We start from the raw sequence: 12,173 nt of genomic DNA on the forward strand, positions 1-12,173 counted from the left end.
GGGCCGCCTCGCCCCTTCTGCCGGTAGCGGCGCCCCGGCCCGCGGGGAGAAGGTCCCGTCCAGCCCCGGCGCGGGCAGCCCGGAGTGACCGCGACAGGCGGCGGCGGCGCCCCGCGTGACGTCACCGCCGCGACACGCACCGCTCGGTCCGCGCGCGCCCTCGGGCCATGGCGGGGCGGGACGGCCCGCGGCGGTTCCGGTTCGGGGAGGGGCCGGCGGTGCTGGCGCTGCGCATCCCCGAGGTACCGGGGAGGGGGAGAGGGGGCGGTGCTGGCGCTGCACACCCCCGGGGCACCGGGGAGAGGGGGCACCGGCCCCGCGCCCCCAGCGCCTCTCCCGGTGCGTTGCAGGTGGCGGACGCGCAGTACGGGCTGTACGTGTGGCCCTGCGCCGTGGTGCTGGCGCAGTTCCTGTGGGCGCACCGGGAGGACCTGCCCGGGAAGCGAGTGCTGGAGGTACAGCCGGAGCCCCCCCCCCACCCCGCGGTGTCCGTCCCCCGTCCCGCTGAGGCCGCCGCGGGCTCAGCGCGTTGCTGTTGCAGGTGGGGGCCGGTGCCGGCCTTCCCGGCGTGCTGGCGGCCCGGTGCGGCGCGGAGGTGATCCTGTCGGACGGCGAGGAGCTGCCCCGCTGCCTGCGGCACTGCCGGCGCAGCTGCCGGCTCAACGGGCTGCCCCACGTCCCGGTGCTCGGGCTCACCTGGGGGCGGCTGGCCCCAGCGCTGCTCACCCTGCCGCCCCTCGACATCATCCTGGGCTCCGATGTGTTCTTTGACCCGGAAGGTACGTTGACATCCTGGGGCAGCTTAGATGGGGGGATGCCTCGTCCAAGGAGCACTGGGAACGCTGGGAGGGATCGGGGACGGCGTTTACAGGGGCCCCGGGGCACCAGAGCTGTTACTCTTGGGGCACCTCTGGCATTAAGGCCTCCAACAGCTGCAGGTGGGGAACAGAGAAGGGTCATTAACTGTCAGGCCACACTCTTGGGCCTCCCCTACAGCCACAGTTAGTGGTGCAGCAGCTTCCACTTATTGTTCCATAACCGGGCAAAATAAACTACTTCTAGAACCCAGAGACTAACCCTGACTGCTTCTCTCCCCAAACCACACAGATTTTGAAGATATTTTAACCACGGTTTACTTCTTGCTGGAGAAGAATCCACACGCCCAATTCTGGACCACTTACCAAGTCCGAAGGTAACCTCTGGTGTATCTAAGATTCAAACCTTAGTTCTTGTCTCATCTTTTAGAGCGTGTTCACTTCTCAGAGGTGCCCTGCACCAATTCCAGGGCAGCTCCAGAGTTCTTAGCCAAGTAAATCCTAGAGGTAGCAGACATGAGCAGACAAACCAGAATGTAACCCAAGAACCACAAGAGCTTTTTCACCACAAATCAGCTCCAAACCCACTGTGTGAGCTGTTGCAAGCCAGGTGACCATCCCCTGCTGAAGGCACGTGCTCTGGTGAGGCGTTCACCCCTGCTATTTCCTCCCCTCAGTGCAGACTGGTCTATCGAAGCTTTGCTCTGCAAATGGAAACTGAAGGCCACCCGCGTTCCCTTACATTCGTTCGGCGCAGACAAAGAGCACCTGGCTGGCTCTTCTCTACCAGGAAGACACACAATTGAAATGATGATCATCTCACTAACCACACCAGATGGGACTTAACTTTATTCCACTTGTTGGTTCCAGTACAAGATGACACTGAACTGTTCGCTGTAGCACGGAACTGCAGAAAGCAGTCCTGTTTACAGCAAACCTCCTGTATTTTTGGGGAAGCTGATCACCTTTGCAGCAATTCTTAAAACGTGCATTGTAAAAATAAAGCTGTTTAATTTGTTTAGCTATGGCTTTTGAAAAATTTATGCTTGTACCCAGAGGCCACAGGATAGTCCAAAGACTCAATTCCATTACGTAAGTCACCATACAATATAGCATAACAACCTGAGAAGCTATGAGATTCAGCTTAAACTCAGCTATAAAAAAATTAACTACAGTCTTTCAAGATAAAAAGCATCCCCGTAAGATCTATTTCCTGAAGGAAATGGGAAGTTCTGGAACTGAAGCTGTTTCCCAGAGACTCATACAGAGAAGCCACCCCTTGTGTTAACTGCTACTAGCCACACAGTCCCGAAACACAAACACTCCTCAAGTTGGTAGAAAAGTACTTTTAATCCTCAACCAAACCAGACTGCAAGTATTCAGATGTTTCCATTCCCGTTTAACATACATGCATGAAGTTGACAAGGCATTACAGTAACCCTTGACAGATGGCTGAAATTACAACTCATTTGGTATCCAAATCAAGAAATAAAAGTTATCACAGTCAAATTAGCTACCATCAAGCAACAACCAGCCTGCTGAGTCAGGGCAAGCACACAGCAAATGCAATTAGCCATGTATCTCCCCTAACGATGCCCAACGGACCTGTCCAAATCCACATTCATAGGCTGGTGGGCAACACTTGCCATACAACATCTGGGTTAGTCACAATACTAGTTAAATTTGCCCATAGTAATTTAAAAGCAACCCCAGTGGGTAAAATTTATAAGCAGTAGAATGCAGTTACTACATAGAAGTTAAACATTGACAGTATAATTGCAGAAATCTTTTCAAGCTAAAAATAAGATGACTCGGACATTAAGTTGAGAAAAGTTAACACAGAAAACGTTTAATATTAACTACAGAGACAGTGGATATAGTACAGAATGTCTTAAGCAAAAGATACACCAATCAGTACTTACAAAGGAATGAACCATTTCTTTTCTTAACGTTACATTTTTTCATATTTAAGTTCATATATGCAGGTTGGTAAGTTTTACCATTCTGGAAAAAATAAGGTGTGTATATCATCAGCTAGATGTGCTCACTGTATGCTCCATTATTTTTACGCAAGGCCCGGGTGACTGGAAGTGCAGTTGTCAGGCATTTTAATTAACGGGACAGCCATTTGTTTCTGCACGACAAGGCATCGTTACACAGGAGCAATCAGGAGAAAACAGGAAACAGCCAAGCACTCTGCACTGCAACACGCCACCTTAACAGCTAACCAGCATTACTCAACTGCTACACAACTGCGCCTAGTGCACAAAAATACATAAGAGAAGAGATTAGAATTGAGTCTGATAAAGCAATCCTTTCAAATATCAAACTGTAACCTGAAAAGATTTCTACCAATTTGAATTTGAAGATACTATTTAAATTCAAAGTGAAAAAAAAAAAGCATTTACATTTAAGTTTCAAATTGAACTTTTGCAGGATTTTATTAAGGAATGAAGACAAAATTGAGAATACTTTTTGACAGATTTAACTACTCGGCATATAATAGCTGCACGTTTCCTCAGTATGAAACTGGAGGCAGCAGGATACCATCTGTTTTAATTTCAAATAGAAGTCAACACTATATAAACAAAAATGAAGTTTTACCTCAAATATCCAAGCCAATAATGAAATCTGTAGTCGTTCACTTCACTAAATTACAAGAAATTTGAATAACAGCAACAAAATGGCACATAAAATGTAAAATCTGCCACTTGAGGCTCAACTTAAACAAGTAAAAAGTTAGACAAAATGTTACAAAATAACCTTTTCAACAGCTGGTTGCTCTGCCACAGGTCTCTCCAATGGGCTGCAGACTCAAGCGATCTTTCCCCCCAAAGGCGTCCTTTATGTGGATTCTCATTTATCTGATGCATCTAGGTTTGAAGAAAGAAAAGTTCAGACAGGTTTCTACCTTGCCTCTTTCCATCGTGTGGATGAGTTCAGGTATAACTCTAGTTGTGCTTCAACTGGCTTGCCTAATTTAATTAAGTTTTAGGAATTTCCATAGTGTTCCACCTCCCCCCACATGTCGCTTTACTTCTTCTGCCAAAGTATTTAGTTACAAAGAGCAATAAGCATCAGGCTGTGGACTGAGCCATGGTTAACTTCAATTCAGCCTGTCCGACAATAAATTATTAAACATTATGTAAAAATTACAGAACTACGTACTTCTCAATAACTTAACTAAACTAATCAGCATTCAAACAGAAAGTGTAACTAATTTCACTACCGTTATCTAACTCCAGAGCTAGCGTAGGCCCTTTCCTTTTAAAAACAGGACCGAACAGTTTGAAGGGTTAAAGACACACTATCCTTTCCCCGCCCGGTGTATCCTTAGGTGCCTCTTCAAGGTGTCCACTTGAGGAAAAACTAGTTTCTGTGGTTTTCTCATTGCAAGGCATTTGTTACTTTTCTACAACAGCGATTACCTCCAGTCAGTACAACGGCCACTGAACCGATCTTCCATTATCAAAGGATAGTGCATCTTTAACGTTTAAAGACAAACCTGCTCCAATACACGCCCACAGAAACTGGTCCCTGGAGGATCAGCCAAATCAGCTAAAATCTGCAATACTGGCCAATATTCTTTTAGCAAACAGGAGACCGCAGCTTTAAAGGGGAAAATGCAGATGTTGGATAAATACAGTAAGAAATAGTCATTTTCATCATAGGTTGCGTCTCATACAATATTTTATTAAAACCAAGCCATTAATCTGTCAATAAAACATTTTCTCTGTAAAAAAACTCTCCGTAGAAATCCCTTCTGCATTAATTTCCCTAAACCAATAACAAAAAAAGCACTACTCAAGAAAAAAAACCAACAAACAAACACAAAGCTAACAGTATGCCCCGTTAGGATTCACTTGGTCCAGGCTATTAATACTCCAAAAACTACCCAACACCCCACCTAAGTGCTATCATAAAATATCATGCAACACGCGCCCAACCCGAGGTACATTACCATGTTCCTAGGAGGATACCGCTCCTTCTTCTTCCGGAGACTTGGGAGGGCTCTTAGACCTGGATCTAGAGTTGGATTCCCTCTTTGAGGCAGGGGGAGGGCTTCTAGATCTGGAGCGGGACCTTGACCTGGACCGGGATCTGGACACAGACGAGGACTTTGACTTGGATCTCCTGGCAGACCGGGACTTGGAGGTGGAGCGAGACCGGGAGCGTGTGCGAGACCGGGATTTGGAACGACTGTAGCGGGACCGACTGCGGGATCTAGAGCGGCTCCTGCTTCTAGATCGGCTGCGACGGCGTCTTCTAGGGCTAAAACGTACCAGCAGGGGAAAAAAGACAAGGGTTAGAAGTTGAACACGAGCCGCCTTAACAGAACCCAACAGCCGCTTCGGGACAGGGAGGGTGGAACGCGGCGCACGTGGGCAGGGAAAGGAGCGCTCGGAGGGCGCCATTGTTCGAGCGAGTGGCCGGGGGCTAAACCTGCCGCACCGCGAAGCCCGAACTGCCGGGCCTCCCTCGGGAAAGGGAGAACTCCACCTGGAGCACTATGTGCAGTTCTGCAATCCCCAAAAGAAGAAGGAGATGCAACCGTTGGAACGGGTCCAGAGGAGGCCATGAATGGGATACAAGGGCTGGAATTAGGAGAACACGCTGAGAGTTGGGGTTGTTAAGCCTGAAGAAGGCTCCGGGGAGACCTTAGAGCAGCTTCCAGTACTAGAAGGGGCTCCAGGAAAGCTGGGGAGGAGCTCTTGTTCAGGGAGGACAGGGCGAGTGTCCAGGGATAGGCTTTACATTGGAAGGGGGATGATTTAGACTATACATTTGGAGTAATTTTTTCACGATAAGGGTGGCGAGGCCCTGGCCCGGGTTGCCCAGAGCAGTGGTGGCTGCCCCATCCCTGGCGGGGTTCAAGACCAGGCTGGATGGGGCTTTGAGCAGCCTGATCCACTGCGAGGTGTCCCTGCCCGTGGCAGGGAGGCTGGAACCGGATCACAGAATCACAGAACGGTTTGGGTTGGACAGGACCTTGAAGATCATCACGAGCTTTAATTCAGCTAATAAGTAGCTCTAAGTAATCGTTATTTTAACGCTTTTTTTTGTTTGTTTTACTCTTCTCGCGTGTTTGTTTTTAACGGAGGTTAGATGAAACTTTTAAAGAGAACTTTTCCGTTTTAACGGCGGCTAAGAGGAAACTTTTAAATAAAGCTTTTCCGTTTTTAGCGAAGGTTAACCTTTTCCGTTTTTAACGGAGGTTAAGACTAAACTTTTAAGTAAAGCTTTTTCGTTTTTAACGGGGATTAAGGTGCAACTTTTAAATAAAGCTTTTCCGGTTTTAACGAAGATTAAGACGAAACTTTTAAATAGAGCTTTTTCGTTTCTAGCGAAGGTTAAGCTTTTCCGTTTTTAACGGAGATTAATACGAAGTTTTTAAATAGAGCTCCTCCGTTTTAACGGAGGTTAAGATGAAACTTTTAAGTGAAGCTTTTCCGGTTTAAAAGGAGATGAAGACAAAACTTTTAAAAGAAAAAGAGCTTTTTCCAGCTCTGTTCTGTAGCTGAGGACTTAGCAAGAAAACCCCACATCTCCTGAACCAAGAAAACCTCACCATAATCATTTTGCGAACCTCGTTTACGCTTGTTCTCCCTGCTTTCCAAGCACGTGGCAACATGGATTTCAAAGCACGCCCTATAGCAGGGATGAGGACGATCTCCAGCCCCCCCCAACCCCTCCGTGTCCCCGCTCACCTGCGGCTGCGGCGCCCGTAGCCGCTGCTCCCGTAGCGGCGAGGGGGCGGCCCGCGGCGGCTGTGGTGCGAGTCGGGGGGGCGGCCGTAGCGGGCCATCTGCACCCGCAGCTCACGCCCGTCCAGCACGGCCCCGTCCATCGCGTCCATCGCGTCCTCGGCGTCGCGTTTGTCGTGGAAGCGGACGAAAGCGAAACCTCGACTCTCCTTGGTGTAACGGTCGCGGGGGATGTAGACGTCTCCCACCCGTCCGTACTTCTCGAAAACCCTCCGGAGCGTGTCCGGGGAGGTGCGGTAGGTCAGGTTATCCACCTTGAGGGACGTCATGCCCTCCACATCTGGCGGAGGGCGCCCGTAGCTCATGGCGGACAACAGCCCCGCGAGGGGCGGCGGCGGATGAGGAGAAAGAAACCCGCGGGGAGAAGGGAGGGGGGAAAAGAGTCAGGCGGCGCGGCCCTGAGGGGCGGCGAACGCCTCACACCGCGCCCGAGCGGCGGCCCAGCGCAGTCCAGAAAGGCGGGGAGCTACAGGGCATAGGGGAGAGCGGCGCAGGGGAGGAATCCTCGGCGGAGGAGCGGGCACCCACCTCTGAGGCGAGGGTGGGGCCGGAGCGGAGCGAGCGAGGCGCGGGCAACGGCGGCTGCCAGGGAATGAGGGGGGCGCCGCCCGCGCGCGCCGACTTAGCGCCACAAAATGGCGGCGGGCGACCCGGAAGGGAAATGGCGGCGCGGCGCGCGCTGCACGCTTCCCCCCTCTCCCCCCCCACCCGCGTCTCTCTCTCTCGCGCGCGCGCTTTGGCCCCGCCCCCTCCTTACCCCTCATTGGCCGCCAGGCCTGGAGAGCGCGCTCTGGCCCCGCCCCCCTCTTTATCTCTCATTGGCTGCGGGGCCTGAGGGGCGGGGGGAACGCGCGGCCCCCCCCTCACGGCGCTCAGGCCCCGCCCCCCTTCTGGCCCCGCCCTATTTTAATCTCCCATTGGCCCGCGCCTTTTTAAACCTCCGCTGGCCACTCCCCTTTCACTCCCTCGCTGGCCCCGCCCCTCGCCCCCTCATTGGCCCCCCGCCATTTTTTACTCCCTCACTGGCCCCGCCTCCTTTTTCCTCCCCCGCTGACCCCGCCCCTTTAACCCCTTGTTGGCCGCGTTTCTTTTTCAGTCCTCGCTGGCCCCGCCCTTCTCTTCCCCATCATTTCCCCTCAAAGCTTCTAATGGAAAGCGGAATATTTTGATCTAAGCTCTAGTGGAGTTTTCATCCAAGTGACTGTATTTTTTTGAAAGTCAGACAGAGCGGCCCGCTGATGGCATGTGTTTTTATAATCTTTCCCTGTTGATACAGAGTAGTTAGACTACAAATCATGTAATATATCGATTTAATCTAAAGTAGAGTTAATTTAATCCAAATAACTAAATAAAACTTTGCTCTGATACCGTGTTTGGGTGTTTTTTTCAGTGACTGTTCATTCTTTGAGGATAATGTCTTATGTTCAGTGTGATCTGTGCTGAGCAGATGTTTCTTCTTCCATAATCACCCCTGCTTGCATTCTTTCTCTATTGATAATTAGACTACAAGACATGGAACATTTTATTTTAATCTAAAGTAGACTTAATTTCATCCAAATAACTAAACAGAACTTCACCCTGATACCATGTTTGGGGTTTTTTTCAATGTTTTTTCCAGACATTGGTCATTCTTTGAGGATGACAATGTCTTGTGTTCGGTAAGATAAAGTAGAATAGTTTGAATTGGAAGAGGCCTTAAAGATCTGGGCTGAACAGATGTTTTCTATAATCACCTCTGTAGTCTTCCCTATTGATACAAAAAGTAGTTACTGTGAGAAACACTTATTCACTGGTAAAATATCGAAAAGGACAAAGTCTTCGAAGCAAAGGCAATAATATTTTTATTTTACAATTCAGCACTGGATACCCTTCTAAAAAAGGCCTCCCGTCTTACAAAAGCCGTGGGTGTATGTACTAGTTTTAGACAAAGAACCGTTTAAGTCCTCGAAGAATGTTTATTTTCGAGGTTATCCAACCATGTCTGGAGACTCCCTTCAGGATATCTCTTGACCTAAGAACAACTACATCTTACAAGACAATTAAGCACATCAATACATTCTTGCGACTCTAAGAGAGCTTCTATCCTCTCAGGTTATTCCTCCATGTCTGGAGATTATAGACTCATAGACTCATAGAATAACCAGGTTGGAAAAGACCCATCGGATCATCGAGTCCAACCATTCATTATCTGCATATTATCTCTTGATACCAGACAGATTCATATTACAAGATAATTAAACATACAAACCAGCTGCAGCAAAACGTATCCATTCATTCTGTTATCATCTCTGTTTGCAGCCTTTCCTCATCTCAAATGCAAGGTCAGAGAGGGCTGGAGACAGCTCCGAATTAGCAAGAGCTTGGATTGTTGTGAAGTTCATAATGACATTAAAACAAGTCCTTGGGGAGAAACAGAATGTGCTTGTTTTGAGGGGTAGACTTTATCCATCATGTCCAGCTCCTGCCTGGCTGCACAGGGCAGACGGGGATCGCTCCCTCGTGCTGCCCGGCTCTGAGAAAGGATGCTCACTTTCTAAAACTCCAAAACGAATCTTGGAGAGTTTATTTGCTGGCATTTTCGGTCTCAAACCGGTTTATGAACCCCCAGCTCGCTGTTCACACCGGGCGTTTGGGCCGTGGCCCGGAAGGACTTGAGGGAGGCGGGGAAATTTTGAACAATGTGTGCCGTAAACAGTCAAAAACACAGGACCAAGAGGAAGAGGGGGGGAGAAATGTCCTCCAAGGGGAGAGAAGGGGAGAACGGATCCCATGGGGGTTCTGATGCGCTGGAGATCCAGCCCTGCTCCTTCCTGATCCCATTCTGATCCCATCCTGGTCCAGTCCTGCTCCCATTCTGCTTCCCTTCTGCTACCATCCTGCTCCCATTCCGATCCCATCCTGCTTCCATCCTGCTCCCATTCCAATCCCATCCTGCTCCCATTCTGTTCTCATTCTGATCCCATCCTGCTCCCATTCTGCTCCCATCCTGCTCCCATTCCGATCCCATCCTGTTTCCATTCTGTTCCCATTCTGATTCCACCTTGTTCCCATTCTGATCCTGTCCTGTTCCCGTTCTGCTCCCATCCTGCTCCCATTCCGATCCCATCCTGCTTCCATCCTGCTCCCATTCCAATCCCATCCTGCTTCCATTCTGTTCTCGTTCTGATCCCATCCTGCTCCCATTCCAATCCCATCCTGCTTCAATTCTGATTCCATCTTGCTCCCATCCTGCTCCCATTCTGATCCTGTCCTGTTCCCATTCTGCTCCCATCCTGCTTCCATTCTGATCCCATCCTGCTCCCATTCTGATCCCATCCTGCTCCCATTCTGATCCCATCCTGTCCCCATTCTACTCCCATTTTGCTTCTCTTCTGCCGCCATCCTGCTCCCCTGGTGTTCCTGTTCTGCTCCAGTCCTGCTCCCATTCTGCTTCCATCCTACTCCTGTCCAGCTCCCATTCTGTTCCCATCCCACTCCTGTGCTGTTCCCATTCTCTTCCCATTCTGCTCCTGTCCTGTTCCCATTCTACTCTGGTCCTGTTCCTACCCTGCTCCTGTCACGCTCTCATTCCGCTCCCATCCTGTTCCTGCCCTGCTCCGGCTGCAGCAGTGTGCAAATGCTTCAACATGAAAGAAAGCATAAAATCATGAAATTGTAAAACTGCAAAAATGAGAAACTTTCCTCAATTTGTTATTTTACAAAAGGGAGACATTACCCTCAATTTGTCATTAAAAAAAAAAAAAGAGAGAGACACTTGATTCCATGTACAGTCTTTTTAGCAAAGCTAACCTTGAATCGATGCCATGGGGCAAACTGAATATCAGAAATAGTCTGAGTCAAATAGTAGTGACACTAGAAGTAATTACTATTACAAAAAGTGGAATATTTTTATTTAAGCTAAAATAAGGTTTCATCAAAGTAATCGTGTTCTTTGAAAGTTAGACAGAATGTCCCTCTGAGAGTAAGTTTTCTTTCAAACACTTTTTCTAGACACTTCATTCTTTGTGGATGATGACATCTTACGTTCAGTATGATCCGTGCTGAACAGATATGTCTTCTGTAATCACCCCTAGAGTTTTCTTCCTATCTTAAAGGCAAGGCCAAGCAGAGCTGGAGCCAGCTAGAAAGCAGCAAGAGTTTTTACTGTTGCAAAATTTCGTAACATTGAAATTAGACCTTGGAAAGTAATAGAACATGCACGGAGTATTTTGTCCAGTTCTGGAATCCTCAACATAAGGAGATGCAGCTGTTGGAACGGGTCCAGAGGAGGCTACAAGGATGATCAGAGGGCTGGAGCACTTTCCATGTGAGGACAGGCTGAGAGAGTTGGGGTTGTTCAGCCTGGAAGAAGAGAAGGCTCCGAGATCTTATAGTGACCTTCCAGTACCTGAAGGGGCTACATGAAAGCTGGGGAGGGACTGTTCATAAAGGCTTGTGGTGATAGGATGAGGGGCAGTGGGTATAAACTGGAAGGGAGCAGATTTAGACTAGACATAAGGAAGAATTTCTTTGTGTGAGTGGTGAGACACTGGAAGAAGTTGCCCAGAGAAGTTGTGGCTTCCCCATCCCTGGAGGTGTTCAAGGCCAGGTTGGATGGGGGCTTGGGATTAGCATTTAAATCCTTCTTGTTGTAATTATGTTTAGTATTGTTTGGTCTGTAAAAGTAAGCAATGATACCTACACAAATCTAGCAGGAACACTTTGTTTCTTTCTACAAGAGACTTAAGAAATCAAATAAACTATTATTGGTTTTAACCTTTGTGTTGCCTCAGGCTTTTTCCCCAGAGAATTTGGATTGAAAGTTTTCTCATTCATCTGCTGAAACCCTGTCTCTAAGGAGAAATTTGAAGATCATTTTTGCAATGATTTCCCCAAAATGACAGAGTTTCCTGTGTCGTGTGTTCACTCGTTTCATAGTCACTTCAAACCAATACATCGTGCTGCTGCAAGAACTGGTCCAGCACACCAGCCCAGTTGCCACGCAGCTACGTGAATGCTGGCACAAGGAGAAGGATGTGTGAGCAGGACACAGTGCCCAGAGGATCTTAAAAAACTGTTACTGTAAATGCATAACATCAAAAAGGACAAAAAGAGCTTTACTTTTATCAGTAAGAATAAACAGCATCCATTCAGTTGATACAGGATCTGTGATCCTCTTCTGTGATGCTGATGCTTTGATGGAGATCTTCAAAACTTAAAAGATCAATTGCTCTTCAATTTATTATTTAGAAATACTGTCATTGCTGAAAATAAAAGCTCTTCCTTGAGACAAAGCAGCGGAAGATTATGAAGATTCTGCCCTCTCCCAAGTCACCGAGATGATGCGAGGCAGAAATGCCGTGCAGAGTGCGTGCTGGTGGCACTGAGATGCGGAGTTCCTTCCAGGTAGGAATAATTTTCCCTTTGGAATAACTTTGTGTGTGTTTGATTTTGGCTAATTAATCAGTTACCTTAGATGACTTAGGGTCCCTGCTCATGGGGGCGGGGGGGTTGGAACTAAATGATCATTAAGGTCCCTTCCAACCCAAACTGTTCTATGATTCTATGACTTTAAAAGATTTTTTTTATCTTGCTAGGTGTTATTTAGTGGAAA

The 12,173-nt window shown here is 48.4% G+C and overlaps 2 protein-coding genes across 7 annotated transcripts; one reads left to right on the plus strand and one right to left on the minus strand.

Moving 5' to 3' along the window:
• Positions 1–98: 98 nt before the first annotated feature.
• Positions 99–1,836, plus strand: METTL23 (methyltransferase 23, arginine). Its single transcript, XM_069872878.1, has 5 exons — positions 99–242; positions 351–455; positions 542–779; positions 1,108–1,192; positions 1,493–1,836. Exons 1-5 carry the CDS (start codon positions 168–170, stop codon positions 1,659–1,661), a joined length of 672 nt encoding a protein of 223 aa, XP_069728979.1. The 5' UTR covers positions 99–167; the 3' UTR covers positions 1,662–1,836.
• Positions 1,837–2,638: 802 nt separating this feature from the next.
• On the minus strand, positions 2,639–7,248 carry SRSF2 (serine and arginine rich splicing factor 2). 6 transcript variants are annotated; one of them, XR_011338808.1, is made up of 4 exons: positions 6,524–7,248; positions 4,777–5,087; positions 4,321–4,424; positions 2,639–3,688 (listed from the first exon to the last, which is right to left on the minus strand). XR_011338808.1 is itself a non-coding variant. In XM_069872879.1 (3 exons), exons 1-2 carry the CDS (start codon positions 6,883–6,885, stop codon positions 4,784–4,786), a joined length of 666 nt encoding a protein of 221 aa, XP_069728980.1. In that variant the 5' UTR covers positions 6,886–7,248; the 3' UTR covers positions 2,639–4,424; positions 4,777–4,783. The 6 variants fall into 6 exon arrangements, 2 of the variants coding, with proteins under 2 accessions (XP_069728980.1, XP_069728981.1); XR_011338809.1 differs by having other exon boundaries at positions 2,639–3,073; positions 3,579–3,688; positions 4,321–5,087; XR_011338810.1 differs by lacking the exon at positions 4,321–4,424 and having other exon boundaries at positions 2,639–3,073; positions 3,579–3,688; positions 6,524–7,247.
• Positions 7,249–12,173: the final 4,925 nt, after the last annotated feature.

The sequence above is a fragment of the Phaenicophaeus curvirostris genome, chromosome 19 (assembly GCF_032191515.1).
Source record: "Phaenicophaeus curvirostris isolate KB17595 chromosome 19, BPBGC_Pcur_1.0, whole genome shotgun sequence".
Taxonomy (NCBI): Eukaryota; Metazoa; Chordata; class Aves; order Cuculiformes; family Cuculidae; genus Phaenicophaeus; species Phaenicophaeus curvirostris.